We start from the raw sequence: 25931 nt of genomic DNA on the forward strand, positions 1-25931 counted from the left end.
TAATATATAAAAAAATACAATACCCTTCCTTTAAAAGTAAACACTGCCAGTCATAGCTAATCTTAGTAACACTTCATTTCTGTTTATTATGGTGTTACTTATTCTGACTTTGTGCCATACCTTCTTGGAAAAGATAACATTCAGCTCATCAAGACAATAACTTTGATTGTTCAGCATAAAAATGATAGAATAGAATAGAATAGAATAGAATAGAATAGCTTTTTATTGTCACTGTTACAAGAACAGTGAAAGGCAGTTTGGCATCTCTCCATGTGTGTGGAGTACACAATAGCGTAAGTATTTACACAATAACAGACAAATTTACATTCACACAAGAAAGATATGTACAAGTTATACATACACCTGCAAACATACACGCACATACATACATATATGTATATATACATATTTGCATCCGTACATGCATACACACACATATTTCCACATACACGCTTACATCTATATACATACACATACATGCCATCTAACTAGCAGGTGCATTGAGAGGTGCAGTGTGATCAGTGATATTGCACATTGAGTGTGTGGGGGGGGATGATATTGCACATTGAGTGTGTGGGGGGGATGATATTGCACATTGAGTGTGTGGGGGGGGGATGATATTGCACATTGAGTGGGGGGGGGTGCTGTTGGAACTATACTAAATAATGTTATAATAAATACAGTTTAAAGAGGTAAGGGTGTTGGTTGCATTGAAGTATAAACAGAAATACGATTTATAAATAAGGTGTAATTGTCCATGAGTGTTGGCAGTGCAGTTATCCTCCAATCAGGGTGGAGGTAGGGCATGTTTGACAGCCTGTGGGTAAAAACTTATGTTGAGTCTGTTTGTCTTCGACCTGATGGACCTGTAGCGTTTACCAGAGCGTTGACAAGAAACATCAGCAACCATCACAAGAAAATGACCTCTGATTTGCTGACAGTCAAAAAAAGCAAATATGACACTCCAGAGTCTTGGTCCAGTCATCCTGTCCTCACCCGCAACCAGTCGCAGCAGATGGCTCCTCCCTGAGACTGATTCTCCAGGAGGTTTCTTCCTGTTAAAAGGGAGTTTTTCATTCCCACTGTCACCAAAGCATTTGCTAAAAGAGGGTCATCTGATTGTTGGGGCTTTCTCTTTTTTCTTTGTATTATTGTAGGATCTTTACTTTACAATATAAAGCACCTTGAGACAACTGTTGTTGTCATTTGGCACTATATAAATAAAACTGAAGTGAACTTGAAACAGACTGATTATGCTTTTTGTTATTTGCTGTCATACATACACACACAGAGAGAGACAGATGCTATTATTGTATATACTCAGATAAAACGTGTTTAAAGTTTAAAATTATGAGGTCTGTGTGGGTGAAAGTGAGGAAAAACCTGTGAATAAAAAGCCGAAACTTCAGTTTTTTTCTGCTCTTGGCTCTGAAATGTTGTCCCTTATATGGACTGAAGGGCTGCACCCAGGCCCTGACTAAGGAAAAATAGGAATTATTTTAAACTGCGAATCATGCAAGGATAGTTTAGTAGAGCCCAAGAATGAAAATATAGATCTGGAAATTTCCCTCTGAAGTTATTTACCTTTTCAGTGAATGAGCATCTGGATCCAGGAAGGAATTATAACCATCGCATGTCATGGTAAAATCAAACAAAAAGTATACTCTTGATACCAATATGACACATAAAGAACGTTGAACCTTGAACCTATTGGGCCATCTGGAGAAAATATAAAAAAATAAATCCAGATCCATGGTGTGGAGCAGCAGTGGATCTAAAGTTGAAGCCGGGGGTGGCGCTGCTTCCCGCAAAATGTTAATAGTGTCCTCTGCTGCAAATTCAACACAAGTAAATCTCAATTTCCAAGAAAAAAAAGAAGAGTGCATAAAAACACCTGACTGCAAAAGAGACGCAGACAGGAAAGACACAAGATCTCTAATCACACGAGTTTTGATTGTCACGTGTGAATTTGCACAGATATTTTTTTTTTTTTTTTTAAATGTCTTTAGTTTGTTTTTTGTTGTTGTCGTTTTGTTTTGTTTTTTTGTTTTTACATACTTTCAGATACAGGTGTCAGGTTTTTATTATGCCGCACAGAATTTTCATTAATGATTTTTCCTAATCCCATGACTGACAGAAAGCAAAAGGGATAAAAGAAAATAGTATTTTTGTCTTACCAAGTTCCACATAAATTTAATTTTGTCTGTTCAATTGAAAACATTTTATTTCGGTGATTCAATTCAACAGTTTATGTAACACAGCATCAACTGTTACAGGTGTTACCGTAAAGCCAGCAAGTTTTTAATCCTCAAACACTTTCAAGCAAGGTAGTGCAGTTCAGGGTGTTTCACAGATGACTCACCACCTGAGAAATGTTTATTTTAGACTTTAATTTTCTTTGTACCGTTTCCATTCACTGCTGCCAATTTTAAATATACCACCATTTCTTCGAAAGAGAACAATAGTACTTTTTTTTATATTGTTAAGAAAGGCCCTGATCAACAAATGGACACGTGACTGCCTTGGTAAAATCATCTCATTTTTAAAATTTATTGAAGGAAATGTTTAAGGGGCTGAGGAGGACTTCCACTTTCAACCACTGCACAATCCACAAAGTGCCAGATGCCTCCTGCTCATCCTACAGGATGAACCCACGTAGATTGAATGGCTTAAGACTACAGTGCTCACCTTCTAGGTAAGGTGTTTGGGGCATGTCCTACTGGCAGGACCCAGGAAACAATGGAGGGATCATGTCTTTTGGCTGGATTAGCTGAATCGTGTTTGCTTAGACGGCTGTTGCAACACAGATCCGGCTGTTCACCAAACATGTCGGCATGTTTTGTACATCTAAAGTTTTTGTTATTGGCTGACAGATACTGAACAGACACCCATGAAAACCTTCATCTGCCTCAGCCTTCAATCCTCAGTAAGGAGCTATTCAAAACAAGCCAGAAGCTCAGAGTTGAAATTAAAGTCAAAGTTCAAATCATTATTTATAAATCAGAATGTTTTAATACGTATAAAAACGACAAGCAAGACAACGCACACACTATCAGGACACAGACGTTCTATACATGATGAAATCCTACGGAGGACGTGTGACCTCTACTGTGACGACTCGGCCGCTTCACGGGTCCGGTCAGAGAACCGGGCTGACGAGTTTTCCTGTGACGCTGGTCTCTGGTTGGGGGAAAAAACAGTCTGCACACCAAACAGGCTGCTCGCTCACAGTCTGTACACCACTTCAGGATTTGTGTCTCTTTCTTTTGAGCCTGCTGATGTTCCTCCACAAACACACACAGCTGGATCAGTCCATCCCTCCGATGTCGTGCTGTTTGTACGACGGTGTGACCAGACTCCCTGCAGAAGAAAAAAACTCACCGTCAGTCACTTGAAGGTTAATCACCGTCCTGTCATTTGTAATGTGTGTGTGTGTCTGAGTGGGTCGTTTCTGACCACAGCCCAGAAAAATGGGGGAGGGTTGAGTCAGGAAGGGAGGAAAACTTAAAAGAAATTTGGATAAGAAGCTGTGGCAACACCTGATTGAGAATGCGGCAATATTAGTTTTATTGTAATTTACTGGTTAATATTTAATAATCAAGTTAATTATTTTCAGATATTTCGGTCATCTAAAATTTTTAGTGTTTTTGCACAAAGTATTTTAAACATTCCACATCTACAAACCATATATTTGTTTAGATTTAGTATTAACCAGAAGCATGGACGTAAAACACACACACAAAAAAAACGTTCTGGCTACGATTAAATTAATCTAAATTCTCAAACAATTAGTAAATGCACACAGGCTGGTAGATTCACTCTTCCTCCTGTGAAAATATACACAGTGTGGCCTGTAAGAGTGGAACTTCCTTTGATAAGTTCAGCATAATGTACAAAATGTAATGACTGCTGAAACACTTCTTAAGAGAAATGTTTTCACACACAAATTAATTAGTCACAGGCCCAGGGCTACTTTTTAACGCTTCCTGGAAGCGGTGCAAGGATTTTAATCATATGACATGTAACATCTGTTCAGGAAATGTTCAGTTTCAGCAACTGTAAGAGTGAAAGCAAAAAAAGGAAGCTAAATTTAAAAAAAAAAAAAATCTGTTGAATGTGATTATAAGTCACAAACCGCTAAATGTGGGGAAAGAGACCAGCGTGAATCACAGGACCTCAGCCATCACCTGCTACTCATACAAAAAAAAAAAAAAAAAAAAAAAAAAAAGTATACCGTCATCTGGTATCTCTTTCACTCTCTCACACACAGACTCACTCACACCCTCAAGATCTGAGCAGCAACACTGCAGACAAACATTTATATCACATGAAAAGCCCAAGGAGCGAGGCGGGAGTGGGAGCAGGAGGGTCAAAGGCCAAGCAGGAAGTAGACTAGTCAGCTAGCCCCCAGGGAAACAAGCTACACCCATCCCATCAACAGGCACGTCAACACCCATCTGCCAACCACAGCCCAACATCAACAAATTTAAATGATGGCAGATTAGTCTGAGCGAGGCTGCAGTTAGCAGAGGTTATACCTGTGAAAAGCCACAGTCGGGGAGGAATAACAAAGGTGGGGAAAGACTCAACAATCAGTCAACTTTTTCAAATATCTGTGGAAGACTGATCACAGCATTATGTTTCGGTCATTTTCCTGTATTTAGTTTGTGTGCCACTGTCTTTGGTTCCCATGAGAAAACTAATGTATTTATCCTTTAATGCTCGCTTGTCGTGCAGCCACTTCAATGTGCTGTTTGATAAACTGGAACACTGCTGTCGCGAACTTAAGTTCAGTTGTGATAACTGCTGATTAAAGCTCTGCTCTCTTACCTGAAATGCAGTGAATTACAATGACAGCCTGACGAAACTCTGGGAGCAGATTTCCACTTTGTTCATTTATTGAAAAACAACAAAACGCTGAACTCTAAGATCCCATTTTAGGCCAAAGAGAAGCTAGAGGAAATGTCAGCAGTGGTCCTATCACTGTGATGACGTCAATTCAAGGTTGGTATTCATCCCTGGCCAGCCGAGTGTGTCATTTCTAAGATACTGTCGTTGTAGCTGTTCCCACACTATTCAGTCCACAAACACACAAGCCCACACTCGTTACAAATAACAGGTTCAGGTTCTGCACAAAGAAATAATCCAGGAACTTTGATTACCTATGTTCAAGCAACTGCAGGGTATGTACCTCAAAACAAAAAGACATCTGTCTCATAGGTTCCAACATAGAGAGTAGTTTAAAACGCACAAGGTGTGAACATGTCTGTTTTCTTCTTTCACCAAACCTGTTCAGTTAATTAAAAACAAACTGTGTTTGTTTGAATTTGTTCACTTAGCCCTGGACTAGACACAGTGTGCATCTCCAACGCAGTTTTAATCCATCCATCAAATAGCATCCATCATCTTTTATTTTGAAAAGCCACCTGCATCTCTATGACACTCCTCTGCCTGACTTCCTGCCCTCCTAACCTGCTCTGTGCATCTTGATGAAGCTGAACAGACCTTACAATTGTTTCAAGCAATGAGAAGGACTGAGCAATTTCCAGGAAATTTTTTGGTAAAATCGTTATCTTTAGTGGGTGTGATCAGCTCTGACAGCTGGAAAGCAAGACAGCTGTGCCCAGTGTGACCCCGCAGTTAGGCTGATGTGAAAGCTGAGCAGCTAAACAATGCAATAAAACTGTGACGTTAAAAATACTTCTCTGTGTTGATGAATTTACTTGATATGTATTACAAAAGCCAAAGATGTCAGGATCAAGCAAATATAATGTAGATTATGCCTGCACAGTGGAGGGGTCCCTAAGAAATCCTTAAGAGAAAACAAGCAGATGAGTGCACCTAACAATATATGTTTTAAAGTTGACCATGTGATCTATCAAACACATCAACGCTTCACAAACTGGAGAGAAATGTCTTGCTCACAACACACCACAGGTAATGTGTTATAGCTTAAATAATTATAATTAATATCATAGAAAAAATACCTTCCAATATACAGATGATGCATTAAGGCAGTGGTTCTCAAACTACTTCAAACACTGGAAAAATTCAGGCCCCATTGCCCTCAAATTTTGTAAAGCAGAACTAGAGGTCAGCCTAATAGCGTCCACAAAGTCTTGTTAATCTTTCTTTAATAAAAGGTAATAATATAAGATGAAAGAATTAAAATTAAATTCACTTCATTCTCACTTATTTTATTTTCAACTATCTTCCTTGCATCACCTACAGTGGCTCTCTGCCCCATAGTTTCACAGCTTTAAGGACACATACACCCATTACAAAAAGGCCACTTTCCCAACACATGGATCCAATTTAACTTGTGCAGTACCGCCACCTGCTGGACGGGTTTGGAGACGTTTGTTATGTAGTCCCCAAAAATGATGTGCCAAAGCATCGATCAGTTTATTGTGTCTGCAGACAAATTTGCTCTTCACAGGTCTTTAGATTGTGGTCAACAACAGACAACTGGAGAGATCATCCTAATTCTTAGAAATCTGTTTGTTTGTTTTTTATTTTTTTAAAAATTAAGGTGTGAATTTTATTAGGATCTCAGGATAAAGTTAGGGAATTTTTTAATCTGACAGTTCTTCTCCTGTAGATGAAGTCTCTCAGTGTTTATGACAGATGGGTGTGTATGGAGTAATCACAGTATGCTGATGTCATCTTTTCAGACTGAATTGGATCTAATGTTAAAAAGACTGTTAGGTATGAGCACATGTTCTAACCTCCAGACTGTGGCTTTATAACAGGTGGGTCTCTGTTAGTGAGCTGTGTGGTTGGGGTTGGAGGGGTGGAAGCAGTACAGGGGTAGGGGTGGGGGTGCTTTGAAGACAGGCCAGGCTGGTAGGGCATCAGTCAGACTAGCAGGGCTAACAGCTCCCAGACTCAGAGGCGGCAGCAGCAGCAGCAGCAGCAGCAGCATCATCATCATGGGTGGTAGCGTGCTTACCTGTGGCCTGGCCCCCCTCTGCTCTGCCCTTCAGCCCTCCTCCTCCTCCTCCTATTCCTCCTCCTCCTATTCCTCCTACTCCTCCCAGGCCAGAGCTGCCCAGGGCATCGGGCACCACAGGAAAGGAGGGCCGATCACCCTTGTAGGGCTTCGGCCTGAAGGGGAAGTCTTTGTCTTTACCTTTGGAGCCTTTGGGTCGGCCTGCTGTCTTCTTCTTTGACTTGCCGTCCCCTTTTACACCCAGTAGGGGGTGTACCTCTGAGGAGAGAGAAGACAAAAGGCCATGTTATAACTTCTTGAAAAGAAGTGAAATTTTCTTTTTGTAACTTTAACCACCAACAATTTATCTCCTCTCTCTCACCATCACTGGGCACCCCCTGCAGTTCAATGGTGGTGGTCCGAGCTTTTTTCTTGGCTGGACCGCCTTCAGATGAAGGCTGGCGCTGCTTCTTATCACCACCAGTCAGTGTGTCCTCTGGAGCTCCAGATTGAACTGAGGCGTCTGGCGGGGGACCGAACGGGTTTTCCTCTGGATCTTCAACCTCGGGGGCGATGGGCAGGTACAGCAGGGCCTTGTGGTCCTCCAACTCCTCATCACTAAATAACACAAACACAGATAAGACTTTTCACTTTTTTAGACTTACATTTATGACAATAATCATCTTCCTGGTGTGTTAGAGACCTGCAGGATCTTTTAAGGCATTCCAGATGGCTAAAATAGATTTTTGAGAGGTTCCAGTCATCCTGATTTATAAGCTAAAGGACTGATGATTAAACCAGTTTTAATGTTACATTTAAAACATGGAGGTGAGTTAAAACACAACCCTTAACACTATATGTTTTGGATGAGTTAAAGGATGAGATGAGGGTAGCCTGGAAGATTTGACGAAACCACCAAGATTTTCATTTCCACTGACAAAAAAAATGAAAATTGCGAAAGTAATACCACTATACAAAAGTAATGACAAACACAGTTTTACCAATTATAGGCCTATTTCTCTACTGCCTCAATTCTCAAAAATTTTAGAAAAACTTTTCAATTCAAGATTAGAAAAATTCCTTGAAAAACATCAAATAATAAATGTTGGTCAGTATGGTTTCAGAACGCAAAGAACCACTTCAATGGCGATAATTGAGGCAGTAGAAGAAATTACTAATGCACTGGATAAAAACAAATATGCAGTTGGTATTTTTGTTGATCTCAAAAAGGCCTTTGACACAATCAATCACTCAATTTTATTGGATAAATTGGAAAGATATGGTATTCGAGGGAAAGCTGGTAACTGGTTAAAAAGTTACCTAACGGGTCGGGAACAATATGTTAGCATAGGGCATTACCATTCAGAGAAACTTGGTATTACATGTGGTGTTCCCCAAGGGTCAGTGTTGGGACCAAAACTTTTCAATGTGTACATAAATGATATTTTTGATGTTTCTCAAGTACTTAAACTCATACTGTTCGCAGATGACACCAACATATTTTTCAGCAGCGATGGTTATACTGATCTTGTAATGACCGTAAACAGGGAGCTAAAATTAATAAAAAAATGGATGGATATAAATAAATTATCATTAAATATAAGTAAAACTAAAGCAATGTTTTTTGGTAATTTAAAATATAATATAGAATTACCAATCATCATTGAAGGTGTACCAATTGATAATGTGAGTGAAAACAAATTTTTGGGAGTCATAATTGATAACAAAATTTCATGGAAACCCCACGTCAGACATATAAAAACCAAAATTTCCAGAAGCCTCGCAGTTTTGAACAAAGTGAAACCATACCTTGATAAAGATGCACTTCGTACTCTGTACTGTACTCTGGTTCTTCCATATTTCACATATTGTGTGGAAGTGTGGGGAAACACATATAAAAATACAACTAATCCATTAGTTACAGTACAGAAACGAGCACTGCGTATTATTCACAAGGCTGGTTATCTAGATCATACTCACAAACTCTTTCTTCAGGCAAAGTTACTTAAATTCCAGGATCTGGTTAATTACAATACAACCATAATCTTATACAAAGCTTTTAATAAACTTCTACCTGCAAATTTACAAACTATATTTGAAATTCGAGAAAGAGGTTATAATGTGAGAGGCTTCGGAAAATTCAAATTACCCAGAATTCGAACAACCCGTAAAGGTTTTTGTGTGTCTGTATGTGGTGTGAAAATCTGGAACAGTCTGAGTTTACAACTGAAACAATGCAAAAATATTCATAGATTTAAATTCCTCTACAAACAGTTGGTCTGGTCACAGTATACTCAATAATGGTGTTAGTGTGCTCTGTAATGTCTTTTCTCTTACCATTGCTGGTATATATTCAAAAAAAAAAAAAAAAAAAGTGTGCGTGTATGTATGTACATATATGTCCATGTGTGTGTAGATATATATGTACGTATGTATATGTATGATGCTTTGCAACGATGGGCGTAGCTGTGGGAAGCTTATTGTTTTTGTTGATGAGTGAGTATAGGGGTGGGATTTAATAAGTTTTCTTCATCCCACTCCTTTTCAGGTAATTTTTGTTTGTTTTTTTTTGTTTTGTGCACTTTATGTTCAACATATGTATTTTGTTGTGCCTGAAATGAACAAATAAATGAAATGAAATGAAACATTCAGATCAATTTCATTAATACAACGCTAATTTCAAACAACGGTTGTTCCAAGGTACTTTACATTGTAAGGTAAGATCCTTCAAAATTATAAAGAGGAGCAAGTCGTTCATGACAGTTGGAGGGAAGGCCTCCTTTTTACCAGTTATTAATAGGTACTTAGAATTTGATTGGGCAATTTCGGATTTTGTAAATATGATATCTCCTTCTACTCTTTGTTAGCGCTCTCACCTGCTACAAAAAGCAGCTATGGGATCAACAGTGGTCACATCCACCTCTTCATCTTCTGCAGCGTCTGCACCTGTAATGTGGACACAAGTTCATCTCTACATTATGATGCAATGTTTAATTGTATGGATCTCATGCAGAAAAGCTGCCATCGCTGTTGTGGCTATAGATCATCTGAAAAAAGGTTTTTTTGGAGTAAGACTGTAAATTAATCTAGCCACTGCGTGATCAGCGAAGATGTTACAAAAAAAGCTTTAAAACAGAAGTCATTTAATAATTAAGAATAGGGCAGGGCCATATCATACCGTTCACGATAATACCGGTATAATGTTAGGCAATAATATGAAAATGAAATATCGCGATAGAATATGGGTAAAACGCGCATGCGCAGTGCCTTTGTTTTCATACACACATGCCGGAAAAAGCATGACGGCAACGGAGAATGAGAAGGGCAGTATGATTTTGGTAAGCTACGAAGCCGCAGCGCTTGATGGACTGTCGGAGCATTGCGGCTACCATAGTCAGGAGCCTTGTGGAGTAATACGTACTGTGCTTCAACATAATATTACCGTATTGTGTGTGTATAAGGACCCCAAAATGGCACCTGTTAAGAGATGTGTGTATGAAGCGGATTTTAAACTCAAGTCATGCAGTAGAACATGGGAATAGAGCAGCTGTGAGAGAATTCAGCATTAATGAATCAATGGTACAGAAATGGAGGAAGCAAGAAGAATGAGTTGAGTAAAGTTAGACTTATCTGACTGTTTTTTACTGCAGTTTCATGTTGCAAAGCACCTTTTTAACTTTTGTGGATATTATACATGGTTATGCTGAGGATATGTCAGCACATTTCCACTGGAAATGCCTTTTGGTTAAACCGTCAGCAACGAACTGTTACATTTTTATATAGCTTTAATGCACATAAAAAACAGCTGCTTGTTTAAGTGAAAATATATTGATGGGGTTTTTTTTGCACTAATAAAGTTGTGGAGTTGTAAAGTATTTTGTCTCGCATCAATTATATCGTCAGTTATATCGTTATCGCAAATTTTCAAATATATATTGTGATAAATATTTTTGGTCATATTGCCCTGCCCTAATTAAGAATTAGAAAAACAAAACTAAAGGAAGTCATAACTGCACAAATTAATAATTGCACAGTATGTGAGGCCATATGTAAGCTGCACCTGTTACTTACCTGTCTGCTCGGGTTCGCTCTTGTCTTCGTCCTCAATGTCGAATTCCGACTCTCGCTCCTCGTACTCCACGTTCTCATCCAGCTCTTTAAAGTCTGGAGCAAAAGCACTCCAGTTTTCCTGCAGGCAAACAAAACATTCACACAATAATGGCACCAAGTTAAGTCGTTAAAGCTTAAATTACCACAGTTTAAATATGTGTCGTGGATCTGAATATTTAAAGCTAAGTATAACAAACATAAGAGGAAAAACACTTGAGATTAACGCTGTTTATTCATGCTCATTCAGCTTTCATGCTTATTGTCCACTTACAACTTGGTTCTGAGCCCAGATGGACACCACTCCACTGGAGATGGAGGCAATGATGGGACGGACCGGATGCCACTGAAAGAGGTCAAAGGTAAGATTTGTTTAAAAAAGGTCATTTTAAAATATGCGATGTCTCAATGTAACTGAATGTAAGTGTTTTCCACCAGTGTATGAATGTGAGCGTGAATGAATAATGGCATTGTAAAGCGCTTTGGGTGCCTTGAAAAGCGCTATATAAATCCAATCCATTATTTTAATCTTCATGCACAGTGTTGAGAGCACTTACAGCGACATCCAGGAGCAGCTCTCCTCTGGTTCCGTGCAGGATCTTCACCAGGTTACCGATGCTTTTCTCCCAGATGTAGAGGGCGTGCTGCCTTGCTGAACCAGCCACAATGTATTCACCATCCCCTGAGAAACAGCATCGCTTCCATGGAGTCCTGAACACAGGAAACACAGATGGAGGGTATAAAGACATGTAAACAAACAAAGGTGATGTTCCAAAATACAACACCAACCCTGAAAATCAGATTTTAAGGCTATCAAATTACCAACAGTATTTGAAAGAGCTTTTAATTCCACACAAACATTTGGCATACCAAAAGAATGCATGCCAGATCAACCACTGCCGTTTCCTCTGCAAAACTATTCCGGTTCATTCACTCCTTAAACAGGCACGACTTTTATTCCAAAAATGTATCTCCATAGATGTACCTGTTTACCAAGTCCTGAAGTTTCTGCATAGGTTCAGGCTCACCGTCCCGGCCACAGGTCAGGATCTCTCTGCCGTCATACACCCTGATGATCCGGTCTGCTGTGTTTATTAGGAAGCAACTGCATAACAAACAGGACACATGTACAAAGAGAGAGAGTGAAAAGCTCAGCATTAACAAGAGGGACTAAACCCACAGAATGCAGAATATAAGTGAAAAAGACTGAAAACCAAAAATTAACCGGAACAAATTATCTTGATTGTGATCTTCAGACTGTGTTCATCACTCCAGGTTAGATACAGAAAGCCCTCCTGCTACCACTCACCTGCCCTTTCGTGCAAATTCAATGGACTTGATGGCTGTGGTGTTGCTGGTGCCTGTTGTGACTCTGAATGAAGCCACCAGTTCCTGAGTGTTTGTGTTCAACACCAGGATCTGTAACAGCAGATAGAGGGAGAAGAAAATCATCAGAAACATGGGATGACAACTGCTTTGAGTATGAAATATAAATGGTGAAAATGTGCAAATAGCTCAGTATTCACTCATTATTTTATCAGTTCGGATGTGATTTCGCCCAACATACACACCGGAACAGTGAAGGTGTTAATATCAGAATTTAATCAAGCTGTTTTCATACATGAACTCCAGGAAATGATGTGAAAATGAGGTTAGGAGATGCAAACAATGGCATCACCCAATCTGGCGGAGATCAATGAAGTACTATAAATAACGCTTTAGGAGAAGGTTTGAGACTGTTTAATGCCCCATCAGAATGTTAGAGCTGAGTAATGTCAACAAACAAAACAAAAACAAACAGAAGTTCGGCAGTGCGTCTGGAAAGCGCTGATGTGAATGAAACATATACAGTGACTAAAGTGACATTGAAGCTTACCTTTCCTTTGGCATTGCCAGTGTAGATGTATTCACCTCGCCTGTCGAAGGCTGCCACCACGTTGAGGTCTGAGTCATCATCCACAGGCAGGACAACGTGTTTGGAATCTGACAGCGTCAGCAGGACTGGCGCTGACTTCATGGGACACACCAGCACCTTGTCCCTAAAACATACATCACTTCTTCTTAGCATACAATCATTACCCTGAAGACTGATTACACTGGACAAAGCCCATAATCAGCATCACTGCTCTTTAAATCTGACCCACAGCCAAACCTCAAACTACACAACTCTGGTAATGTGTACAGAATGACACTATCAGGTCACTCACATGTCTCTGGGGTGGTACTGAAGCTTCAGGATTGGTGAGGGGAAGCGAAACCTCTGGTCACAGTCTCCCGTGAGGACATCCCACTGCGAGACGATGTTGTCTGTAGAGGCACTCACCAGCTTGTGGCCGTCTCGACTCCAGCTGCACATATGTAAAAAAACCATGAGGAATTCTTTAACAGTGACTAAAACGGTCACTTCAAATAGCAGAAATTATAACTCTTAACCTCACTTAAAGTCACTTAAAGCCCATTTTTCACCTTTTTGCTTGCCTTTGCATAAATAAAGATATTTCCCCCATCAGAAAGCCATAAAAATTTATCAGAATGCAGGAAATGTTGAGTTTAAAACTGAATGTGGTTCCCTCACTTGTATCCACTCAAACGAACAAACAACATGGTCTCACCATAAAGAGCAGACTGGGTGGATGTGTGCGCTGATGATTTTGGCTATCCCTCGTGTGAGGAAGTCCCAGATGACGATGCGACCGTCGTTGCAGCCCACAGCCAGCAGGGTTCCCCAGCGGTTGAAGGTGCAGGTGAGGGCCATGCTGATACAGTCCAGAGTGCCATCTGCCTCCTGTCATCAAAACAGACATTTACAAACAATGGCAAAAATAAATCTTAAGTCTATAGATAAGGCTTCAAATCTGACTCCACTCAAAATTAGAAGATTCAATTACACTCATACAGCTGTTTCAATGATTTTCAGAGCAAAAAAAAAAAAAAAAATTGGCTTATGTGTATTAAAAACTGGTGGCTTACCTCTGGATAGTTCTGCCCAAACGATTCTGAGAGAAGAACAGAAAGAGAGATTAATAACAAAGACGTGACAGCTTGAGCAAAAACTTACTTACTTACTACTCATTATTTCATTCTCATAGACTCACAGTCAGTCAAATAAAGTAAAATTAAATATTAAATACATATTAAATTAAATTTAATTAATTTATACATATTAAATGAAATACAGTTACAAAAAAACTAAGAAAGACTTGCACACCACATGGCTACCGGAAAGGCCCGAGGAAGGTCCTATAGATCCAAATTTCTTTGCATAAATGTTTTAAGGATTAAATTATTATTGGAGTCAAATGATTTGCACACCCTGCTTCCTTTTCTTTTTTTGCAAATCAGAGAAAACCCCTTCATTTCACTGCTTAGAGATTTTAAACAGGAACTAGAATAGAGATCATGCTAATTATCCTAAGCAGCCCTTGAATACATTACACACTTTCTGTGAAGCTTATAGCAGACAAGCCCAATAATGAGAGTGGTTATTCTATTATTTATTATTTTTAATATATCAATTTCGCTTTTCTCTCTCTCTCTCTCTCTCACCAAACCACACCTAGCCCCAAAACTTTTATATGTAGACTTCATTACAACTGCCTAGGACAAAAAGGACGTGCACATAGTACTTTGTGTACTATGTACTAAAACATAGTACAAGTACAAGTTCATACTATTCTTATTTATGTCTCAAGTTTCTCTTATTTATGTATTTGGCATGGCTATCTTTATTCTTGAACAAAGCCTGAACTCTCTTAGACAAACGATGGTGTTCCATTGTGTGCTCTTCTATCCAGGTGTGTTTCTACTGTATTGGAGGTGTTCTTGGGATTATGCTGAAAATGAAGTCATTGCTAATCCAATGGTATGCCGATTAATGTTGCACAGTTAACCAAAATCTGATGGTACTTTTTTGCGTTCATAATTCCATGACTTGACAAGCTCCATAACACCTCTAGCTGCAATTCAGGCCTAAACCATGATGGAGCCTCCACCATGTTTTACACATAGCTGTAGACATTTGCTGTTGTAGCTCCCTTATTCTTCCTCCACCATATATTGATGATGATTTAAATATAATGTATATTTAGATTCATCACTCCATAAGGCCCATTGTCATCGATTTTCAGTCCAGTTCTTAGCACACAGCAGCCTTTTCTACCTCATTAAGAATGGTTTCTTGGCAGCCACATATCCACGAAGACCATTTCTGATAAGACTTCAGTCAGAAAACTGATCAACTGAAGTACCAGACGCATCTCTCAGGTCCTATGTCAGGTCTTGCTCGATTTTTTCCTATTGCTTCCGGACATAACTTTCAGATGCTGCTAATCTGTCGTAGATGAGGGGTTTTTTTAAGGCCCTCTACTTGTCCAGATTCCTGAAATTTTTTTATTGACACACTGCACACCATGCCAAAATATGGGTTATAAAAATCCATTATTGCAAATGTACCTTGTTGGTGCAAAAAACAAACAGACAAACATAAATGTATGGTATTTTTAGTAACTTGTGCTAACATTTGTATTTTCTGTAAATTTAACTAAAGAAATGGGAACAATGAATGTAGTTTTGCAAAAGCCTGTAAGTAAAGTGAGTTAGAACTAAAATGAAAATGAGTGGACAAGCAGCCAGTATCCAGAGAAAAACTTCATACAGCCCTTTATAAAGCCTGGAGAAGTGTTGCTCAGGACCACTTTAAAAACATCACAACAAGGTCTTATTCATTGGAAGCAAATTATAAAGGACTAAGGGCTGCATCGATACTTTTACACCATACTGTAAATCGAAAACAGTTAAAACCGAATGAATGGCAGCTTAAACCTGTTTTTATATTTGTAAAATATCCTTATAGTCAAGCTGATGTAATTTCTTGGTGAATATGTTTGGGGTTTTTTCCCAAAATGTTGACAGTACTCTCTGTGCATCAGTTTGTATTGTTTTGTTTTGTTTTTTAACGGAAAAAAGCCAGCAAGTAAAAGTCCGATGTCGACTTAATATGCGAAGAAACTACAAGAAAAAAACCCCAAAAAACTTATCGAAACAGTTGTAGTCTAAAATTTAAAAATGAAGACCTATTTAATTCAAACACACTATGTGAAGCTAGCATTAGCCACCTACTACGTCTACTGCTTCCAGCTGTTTACGTCTACATATTTATGATCTCATATATTAAGCACCATTGTAATATGCTTTTTAGGAGACCTTAACAGCATGTTTCTAATTATTTGTGAGATTTTAACAAGCACTCGTATCGACTGCTGTTAACATGCTAGGCTAACTTACGATGCTAACCATAATAGGTACAAAGCAACAGCGCCGTACGAACAGTAACGTGAACAGAAAACAGATATTCATCCTTAATTAATTACCGAGCAGTTCCAGATTCATTGCTGGACGCCTGAAGGTCCAAAGTCCCTAAACACCACGATTCCTCTGACAGTTTTTTCTGACTTTTGCTCGTATTTACTTCTGCTGCGACTGCCGGGGAGACTGGCGCCGAGCCTCCAGCGAGGACCCCAAACAATGCCAGCTGAGATGTGCCTGAGCAAAATACAACCGTCCGTTTTTTCCACTTCCTATATTTTTTACGGCGGTTGACAGCCAGCATCGAGGTGTATTACTGCCACCTCCTTGCCTGGATAGATGGGGGGAGACTTCAAAAAGCAAAGCAAGCTCTATTTACGGACCTCATAAAAAGTCCATTATAAAGTCACTTAGCTTTTATACTTAACGTCTATGGGTGTGCCCAAAAAAAAGTAAAAACACAAAACCTCATAACAGTATAATTTAAAAAACAAACAAATAAACAAAAAAACTGAACAAATATGGCTTGTTTGCAAGCTGCCTGCCTGACAGCTAGAGCTTGGCTGAAACAGGACAATGATCCCAAACACACCATGAAGTCTAAGGCAGATTGTTTGAAAGGTGTTGCAGTGGCCCAGTGGAACTCCGGACCTCAACCCAATTAAAATGCTGTGTGGTGGGACCTTAAGAGACCCGCCGTTAAACTGATGTCCGCATTTACATGAACCAACGCCGGTAAGAAGAGTTGCCCCAAAATCCTCTACAACAACTTGAATTTGTTGTTGTTTGTTGTTGCTAAAAGTTGTATTGGTTTATACACAGAACTGCATAGTTCCCTGTCAAAACTTTATTTTTCAGATGACTGTATATATGTGAATATGTCACATAAGTGCCATGTTAAATAATCATCCATGGAGGTCGACTGGCAGAAAAACTGCTGTGCTAAGTTTTAATGCTTTGATATCCTGTTTTACTCCTGCCACTGAACCCCAAACTACTTTTTCTTCTCCTTTCTTAGTTATCAGTTAAAATTTAATTTTTGGTTCTTATTCTTCTTAATTTTCTGGGGGTTAATATCCTCAAATATGCATGTTTTTACTGCTTACTTGGTGCAAATACATCTAATATACCATTCTCTTTTATTAAAATGTCTAAAGTTCCCTATTTCCATGTTCCTGCTGTTTTAACTCAACTCGCCAATATTTTCCACATCTTTAGACAGACTGTTCCACACTTGATATCCCTCACACTGTCCTGTTCTAGTCTTTCCCATAAACAATATGTTTATGGTTGATTTTTAAAAAAGATTTCTCCTTCTGTTTCTACTTTTTGCCTTTGTTGCCCCAACGTGTAGGCTATATTAAAGAAAAATCTTCCATATGTGTTGCCACTTCTTTTACACTTTTTATATTATAGAAATCTTGTTTTGGTGGCCTAAATAACATTATTTAGTTTTCTGAATGCATGTTTGCCTTTATTTTGTTACACTAAAAATAAAATTTTGATTATTATGATATAAAAATGTATATTTAAAGGATCATATTATTAAACTGAAAACTAACCAATCCTCTGGCTTGTTTATGTGTATACAACCCCTACCCATAATGAGCAGGTGCCACCCAATGCCCAACCTCTGGATACGCCCCTGACTGTGTAATTTATTTTGAAAATATTTTTGATTTTCTTATTCTGTTCTCAGTAACTAAAGGCTGGTGTCAACATCACTATGTAGCACCTGACCCTTGATTCTTATCTGTAGCACCTTTTTATGCCTTCACTTGACCATGTGACCATCTACAATCCTGCACGTGAACTGTTCTGTCAGTTTACATGTGAGTTTTCCTTTGAATCTACATAAAATCCACATTAGCCGCACAGAGACATTACACTCAATCACAAACAACCAGCAGAGTTGCTGATGCTGGATCCGGAGCTGGACCCGGAGCTGAGCCCGAAACAGCAGTCCAAGGTGACTTCCGGTTTCCACAATAAAGGCACAAACTTTAAAAGAACCCAACACCAGCCAGGCGTGGATAAAATGTTGACATTAAGATCTTTAAGCATTACATTTTACATTATTGAAAAGGTCGGAGCTTTACGGGCTACAGGTTTCTGTAAATTAACGAACAACTGACCTAAACTGGGGGGAAACCTCTCACGATCCCCTTCCACGAATTTCACCTAGTTAGTGGAAGTTTTTCAGACTTTATTGTTACTGCATTTCCTTTGTGGCATTTTTTATGGTATTCCAAATCTCAGTATAGCTCGGGACGTACAGTTTTCCTCTTGTGTGTAGGATAGGAGGCATAATACAGAGACGTGTTAACCTGCAGGAGATCCATAATGAAAGCCAGGATTCAGAAACATGTCTGTCTTAGAGTGCTGAGTTTCAGAAAGCTGAAAAAATTATTTCATCAATGAGAGTGACCAGGATGGACAGGATTAAAATGAGTGCATCGGAGGGACAGCACAGGTAGAGCAGTTTGGGGGCAAAGTTAGTGAGACAAGGCTGAGATGGTGTGGACATGTGGACATACTGGACATACTGGACAAAGGATGCTGAAAATGGAGAGCAGGCAGGAAGACCACAGAGGAGGTTCGTGCATGTAGTGAAGGAGGACACTCAGATAGGAGAAGAGGAGGATCCTAGAGGTAGCGTTAGAAGAAGGCAGATGGTACCCAAAGAGAGCAGCCACAAGAAGAAGATAAAGGAGAAAGGAGTGTAAACGTGGGGACACCTGCTCACCTTACTCCTGCTCCGTCAATAAAATGAGTGGAAGCTTTTATTTTGAAGGTCTGCAAGGGCGGTCCAGCGGGCTGCTGTGTGTGGTTTGACTGTTTTTGTGGCGAAGGCGCCACGTCGGCAGAACCAGCAGGGTGAAAAGAGAGCTGTGCAGCGCTACCTGTAACTGTGTGCGCCAGGAGAAAGTGGAAAGCTGCACACTGATGCTGTAAAGGCGTGAGAACCCAGAGGAAGAATAAAGAGAAGAAGAAGAGGCCATCAACACTGAGAGCAGCAGCTTTCACGCACACGCAGAGAAAAACTAATTAATTTTTTTTTTAAAACAGCAGGAGAGGAAAAGAACGCTGCTCCAGTCTCAAGTTTCTCTGTCAGGTGTGTTCGTGGAGAAGCACTGGGAACAATGGTGAAGGTAAGAAGTCACCAGTATCCTTATTAATGTACAAACGTGTTTGGAAAAAGAGGGGGGGAAAGTAAGTGGTTGAACAAAATGCGTTTGAGTTGGGCAGCTTAACCGGATGCAAGCTGGTTGGGGCTTCGTGAGTGATGATGTGGAACTTAAATACTGTAATAAGATATTTTTTTCCTCAGCAGCCTGACTTCCAGGAGAAAAGTGTCGTTTTTTCTTCAGTAGCTTTAAAAGGAGGCGTCACGGCTTCCTGCAAATGTTACCCAAGCTCTGCTCCACTACTGCCACATGTCAACATTTTTTTTTAAAGAACAGAAAACGCACTGGATTTGGTTTTACAGACCGAACAGTGGGCACATTCATCAAAAACGCATATTAAAATAGTAGCATTCACTTTAAACAAACTGTGTGGTGCACAAGAGGGTAAAAAAAGAAAAGCAGGGGGTGGAGTGAAGTATAATTTTATTATGAAAGAGTGCTGGTTTAGATGCAGTATTCACCACTGTGCAGAAGAAGGAGTCGTTGTGTAAAGAAGTTAACACCACAGTGACACATGTCCACTATCAGCTGGATCAAGTGCTCCTGGTCAATGTCGGTGTTACTGGTTAAGTGTTTCTCATACATAGACAGCACAAGCTTGGCTCAGTGTCTCACCATCAGAAGAGAGAGGAACATAGTGTTCAATATTAGGAGCAAATTTAAATTAAAGAATATGTGCACACACAAAAAGACGCAGCTCTTCATAGCATGAGGTTTAGATAACCCCGAGTATAGCAGATAATTACATGTTGGAGCATGACTCTGAGCCTAGTTGGCCAGACGCTGTTTCATTTGATACTCATCTGAGAACGCACAGAATAAAAGTTTTTTTTCTTTGTTTAAACTGATTACAAACTGAATCTGTGTTTGATATGCAGAGTAATCAGCTGGAATGTTAAACATGACCATCCACACTCTTACTGAATTCCTGTGAGCAAGGTTTCCAGTCTGTTTTTACATTTAGGACACAATTAATAAGGGATTCATTTTTCTTCTCCTAAACTTCACTTATTCAGACAGAAGTCAGTGTCAGCATTATCTAAGCACCCCTCAGAGAGAATCTAGGCTAACCCCACAGAAAAATCATCTGAATAATAGTAAACAAAAAAAATTCTGTAGTCAAGGTTTAGTTCTTTCAGGCTTAATACACATAAAATGAAATGTACAGAAAGGGCAGTAAAATACATAGAAATCTTTAACAACTGCATAACACACTGTCATTGTGTAGTCACTCACCACAAAATGACAAGGCAGGAAAAACCCTTAGTACCAGAGCCAGAATCATTTCTTGCATTTGGAAACGTTTTCGTCCACCAAATCAATTTTTGTTTCCTAAAAGAAACTCAAAATTCTTAGATGTAAAATTAATTGTTTAATGATTTAGAGTTACAGATAAAGTTTGCGAACATAAAACTGAAGGACAGATTTCAGAAAACATGTCTGTAGCTCTTAGACTGGGTCAAGCTCCAGAAAAACTTGATCCTTATGATTTCATTAATGTAACTGGATAGCGCTACCCTCAGGAAAACACCACAGGTGTATTGAAAAGCTGAATTTCATCTCACCTCAGCTGGTCCTGGCAGGTGGTCATGGTTTCTTCCTGTTTAAAGGGAGTTTTTTTCCACCGCAGCTGTCACAACCTGCTTGCTCTTAGAGGATCGTTGGGTATTTCATATTTGCTTACACAAATTTTTATAAAAGGTCCATTTTAATGGGTATTTATGGGTTTCTTCATGATGAGTGAAAATAAAGAACCTTGAACCTATAAAGTGCTTCAAGGCGACTGTTATCGTGCTCTTGTGATGTATAAATAAAGCTGAAGTAAATTTAATAGGTTTCTTTTTTTTAACCAGTGTTTTTTATGTTATTGTAATGAAAAAATACCAACAATAGCAGCAGGTTTACATCTCAGGCTTTGTAAAGCTCCCACAGAGCCACACAAAACTGATTCATCACACTGAGGAAGACAAAATATGACCAATAACCTGATGTATTTAAAATTCAGTGTCCCTCTTTTTGTTGTGTAAGTACAAAGAGGAAAACTGAGTAAAACTGGCCTTAAGGAATCAGTGGGCAAATTTGACAGTTCAGTGTTATGAGCTTTTATTAGTCACACACCCACAAGAAATATTATGCTGTGCTCATATTAAATGTGACCAAAGTTTAAAACACTGAGGTCAGAATATGTAAGTAATCCCTGTGAGGTAAAAGCTTTGATTTCAGACTGCACTAAACACTCAGTCTGTCTTTTTTTCTACCCTTGGATCTGAATTACATCATACAGATGCAAGAGTAGAGCTGTCTGACTTCTGTTTTTGAGCGACAGCCAATCAGAGGAAAGTTTGCTTATAGCAATCAGAGCAAGCCTAGTATTAGATAAATAAGGACTACACTATAACTGCGAGTCATGCGGAGCTGCTCGAGCAGGTGATCTGTACGGCTCAGTCTGAGGAGCACTGTGAAGCTCAGAGTAAAGACAAGCTTGGCTTCTTCTTGTGTTTTCCAGAATGTAAACAGTGTTAATGTGGAGCCCCAGCCTGGGACCAGCATGGCCTCGGACGAAGCTGAATCCACCAACAGCCAGTCTGCAGAGGGTAAGCGCAGAGCTCCCCGGTGTCTGGAACGCTGGAATATCATCAGGGAATATGGTGCAATCTGTGCTTACATGTTGCCTGCTGCTATTTCAGAAACTGTTGGTTCATCTGGGACAATACAGTTGTTTGTGTAAGAGCAGCTCCAGCTGGCTATTTGTGTCCTGACACTGAGACACTTTGCACCAGTTCAGTCGCCTACTGCCGCTTTCACTCGGCGTTACTGTTGTTAAGTAAGGCACATGGGACTTTCTGAGAAATCCCAGGTGTACTCCTTTTAAAACACCAATAATGTTAATAATAATACCAGGAGTTCAAATCAGCTGTTTGTTAATCACACAGCGCTACAGCTACTATAAAATATCAAAGATTGTAGATTAATTGAAGTCAGAAAAACACAACCAGATAACTTGTGAATTTGGTAAACAAGTAAGTATTTTCTCCACACAATAATTACCATTGTTGACAAGTGAACTATTTAACTAGTTGGATGTTTTGGTTTATGACCAAATAGCTGAAAAACTTTCTGTAAAGCGAGCTGCTCTGTCCAGCATCGTTTTTAGGAGGTGCCCTCATGTGCTGCCTCCAGGTGGTTTTTTTGCTAAACTTTCCCTTTAAATACCGCCTCTCAGATCTGCCAGCAGGACTTCAGTGATCCTCTTCTCTGCTTTTGTAAACACATTTTTAGTGTTTCGTCCACTGTCTTTTAAAAAATTGGTGATTCGGCTAATTGTGACAAGATTATTGCCAAACTGATAACTTTAATTAATGAAAACAATCTCAAAATCATCAAGTTGTTTGTATGATCATTTTCAGATCCTGGGAAAGACCACGCGGCAGCTCCTCCTGGCATGGTGTGGCGAGTGACCGGTGGCCTCTTCAACGTCACCAAGGGCGTCGTTGGGGCCGCTGTGGGTGGAGTGGCCTGGGTTGGAGGCAAAAGCCTGGAGATCACAAAGTCTGCTGTGACCACAGTGCCCTCGATGGGGGTGGGGCTGGTGAAGGGCGGCGTGTCTGCCGTGGCCGGTGGCGTCTCCACCGTCGGCTCGACGGTAGCCAGTAAAGTGCCGTTCACAGGCAAGAGGAAAGACAAGGCCGAGTGAAGAGGAGGAGAAGGAGGAAGATGATGACGATGAAAATGAAAATGTTTGATGGACTTGCCCCACCTTGAGCCAACAGAGAGGCTGTCAGCTGATCTCTCTCTGCCAATCAGACACCACAGTGCCTTTCTCGGTTCTCTCGTCAGCACCTATAGATTCAGTAGCACTACGATATCATGACATCCTTGAATTACCAGCAAGAAAGTCACCAAAACGCTTCATATGATCCTCGTCTGTCCTGGAGTGAGCTTTGTTCGTGGCTCCAGGTGGACTGCATGTACACCGGCACGTGGTGGACTTCATGATAAATACTTTTATCTGTTTACAATCCAGACTGAGGCTGTTCCAGTCCTCTTTCTGCTCTTCGCTCTTTCCAATCTTTACAGACATTTGGTGAAATGTTTTCAAGTTCAAATGCTGATTTTTAGTCTTTATTTTGCATCGGTATTGAAGTTGTACTGAAGCCTGTGTGGCATGAAATGTGCGTGTTGAGAAAAATGTTTCAGCGTTGGAAACGCTCTTCAGAGGACAGTCTTGAGCTTTTGCAGCGTCTGACCTTAATTCCTTGGAAGAGCCTGAGGCGTTGTTTTTCCCCATCCGCCTGAATCTGCATGTAGAGACACTTCTCTGTAAACCACCACTGAAGATACAGTCACAACATACCAAGACTGCTTTCAGCTTTTTTCATTTCATTTTTTTTCCACAGCCATGTTAGTGTGAAATGCTGGAGCAGATCTTTTTAAAGAAGGAAACTTTGAGCATTTGATTCATTGATGGTTGCGTAAGAAGAAAAGTAGTGCTTCTGCATGTCTGATTGGTCAAACCTCACCTTTAATCAGAAGGTCATCACTGTTCTGTAGCACAGGTGAAGCTCATTAACATTTATCTGGAATATAAGCATTTCAATGCAACATCTGGAGCAAACAGAAGCTCTTGCTGATGGGTCTGAACTATGTGAATGTCTTATATGTGTTCTTTTTTTTTCCCTTCAGTATAATCAATAAAGTAGTTCATAAGGTCAAGCGTGTTTAACATGCTGGCTGGAGTCTGTCCTGCTGCTTTGACATCGCAGAAACGTCGCTGTTCTTACAAAGAAGAGCACAAAAACGTGGTCTATTTTAGTTTGCCATTACTTCTCTATTTCTACTGTGGGGTTTTTTTTACTGTGTTAAATCATCATCATCATCAGAAAGTCTCATATCCAAAAATGTTCTGCTGATTAAAGAGGCAGTAAATTTGTGTCTGGAGCCACTGTGGGCTTGATTTTAGTCTCAAGATGGACAAATCCATCTTTCTTTTTAATGCATCAGCGTATTCTTGTAAAAATATTTAACTTTGATTCTCAGATTTACTGGTAAGATCATCTGTTTTGCAGAAGAGACAGAGCCATAGTCTTCAATTGGTCTCACGGTATTCTTAAGGTCATTGGAAACTGAAATAATTGAAGCTAATTCAAACAGGAAATCTTGAAAAAATTAAACATTAGTACAATAGGGTGTATGACTCGCTTTCACAGAACAGCTCAAACTGGTCCTGACCAGAATACAAAGAAGTGGGAGGCCACAGTGCAACAGAGGAAGAAGTCAGATACATCAAGCCCGGCGTTCAAAGCTTCCCAGAACCAAGAGCAGCTCCAAGGAACCAAATTCTAAGAATGCTTTTAGAGGTAATAATGGTTTCTATGAATTTTCCTTTCAAGTTTGGATTAAATTCTGGCACAGATGTGTTATTCACAGACGCATCTCAGCCTTTAAAAGAGCACTTCAGCTGAAAAGCTGGAGGGGGGAGGAGGTGTTTCCAAAGGAAGGAATGGAGAAACACAGAGCAGGTCTCCCCTCAAAGTGTGGAAGTGTAGATTATACACAACTCATGTAATCCTTTAATCAATGGCTTTAATTTTTAGATCAGGGTTGTCAGACTAATTTTACACTGTGGACCACTTACAGCCCAGTTTTATCTTTACCTGTCCTGAACATTGAAACTGTTGTTGAACATGAAGGTTTTCGAGTTGTTGGCTTTACATAGAGAATGACACACTCAAGCATGCAAACGCTACCAAAAGCACAACCTCCTTGGTGGAGGTAATAACCTATAAAATGCAAATCCTAATTGTTCTCATTCCTTTCAGTGTAAAGACTTTAACTACACATTGAATACATGTCATAAAGTGGCTGATTAAAGGGAAAATTTGAGAGCAAGCACTGGACAGAGAACTAAATTTCAGGTTTTTGGATGAAAAAAACAAACGTGAGACGCTGAGCTGCCGGGCATGCAGGAGAAATGTGATGGTCTGAGGAGCTTCGATGCTGGCAAATTAGTAAAACAGGATCTTGATCACAAATCAGTCAATTATTGCTCAAACTGATGGCTTGGCTGGAGCCAGTTTCCTACCTCAACCAGACAACGAGCCAAAGGACACCCCCACACTGTGCAGGAGCTATTCAGGGAAGAAGCTGTCAGCCGGATTTCTGCTACAGTGGCCAGAACAGTCACTGAATCTCAATCCTACTGAATTATTTACAATCAAAAGGTAATTTTATAACACTGCTGGCTGACAAACTTAATTCTGCAGGCTTTTAACATTTAATTCACATTTAATTCACAACAATACTATGGAAAGCAATTTTTTTTATAGAGAAAATGATACACAGTTTTCATATATTTTGTACATTTGCAGGTAATGTAGTTCAAAATGACCTAAATTATCGTG

The 25931-nt window shown here is 39.7% G+C and overlaps 2 protein-coding genes across 3 annotated transcripts; one reads left to right on the forward strand and one right to left on the reverse strand.

Moving 5' to 3' along the window:
- Window positions 1-2584: 2584 nt before the first annotated feature.
- Window positions 2585-16566, reverse strand: rbbp5 (retinoblastoma binding protein 5). Of its 2 annotated transcripts, none has more exons than XM_003447662.5 (14): window positions 16408-16566; window positions 14009-14034; window positions 13651-13823; window positions 13246-13386; window positions 12915-13077; window positions 12348-12457; window positions 12024-12143; window positions 11596-11749; window positions 11313-11384; window positions 11003-11120; window positions 9808-9877; window positions 7314-7549; window positions 7133-7210; window positions 2585-3360 (listed from the first exon to the last, which is right to left on the reverse strand). In XM_003447662.5, the coding sequence occupies exons 1-14, from the start codon at window positions 16424-16426 to the stop codon at window positions 3308-3310; spliced, it is 1533 nt and encodes a 510-aa protein (XP_003447710.1). In that variant the 5' UTR covers window positions 16427-16566; the 3' UTR covers window positions 2585-3307. The 2 variants fall into 2 exon arrangements, with proteins under 2 accessions (XP_003447710.1, XP_005469750.1); XM_005469693.3 differs by having other exon boundaries at window positions 2718-3360; window positions 6953-7210.
- Window positions 16567-19137: 2571 nt separating this feature from the next.
- Window positions 19138-24243, forward strand: zgc:153675 (transmembrane protein 263). The gene is made up of 3 exons (XM_003447661.4): window positions 19138-19494; window positions 22037-22124; window positions 22938-24243. Exons 1-3 carry the CDS (start codon window positions 19486-19488, stop codon window positions 23222-23224), a joined length of 384 nt encoding a protein of 127 aa, XP_003447709.1. The 5' UTR covers window positions 19138-19485; the 3' UTR covers window positions 23225-24243.
- Window positions 24244-25931: the final 1688 nt, after the last annotated feature.

This window comes from Oreochromis niloticus, linkage group LG5 (assembly GCF_001858045.2).
Source record: "Oreochromis niloticus isolate F11D_XX linkage group LG5, O_niloticus_UMD_NMBU, whole genome shotgun sequence".
Classification (NCBI taxonomy): Eukaryota; Metazoa; Chordata; class Actinopteri; order Cichliformes; family Cichlidae; genus Oreochromis; species Oreochromis niloticus.

Bases quoted from the DNA above. Each gene is read 5' to 3' on its own strand.
- rbbp5 (XM_005469693.3), bottom strand. The intron at 13,824-14,008 runs GTAAGCCACCAG...TTTTGATGACAG, and splicing joins TTGGGCAGAACTATCCAGAG to GAGGCAGATGGCACTCTGGA. The intron at 11,750-12,023 runs GTACATCTATGG...TCCTGTGTTCAG, and splicing joins CTTCAGGACTTGGTAAACAG to GACTCCATGGAAGCGATGCT.
- zgc:153675 (XM_003447661.4), top strand. The intron at 22,125-22,937 runs GTAAGCGCAGAG...GATCATTTTCAG, and splicing joins CAACAGCCAGTCTGCAGAGG to ATCCTGGGAAAGACCACGCG.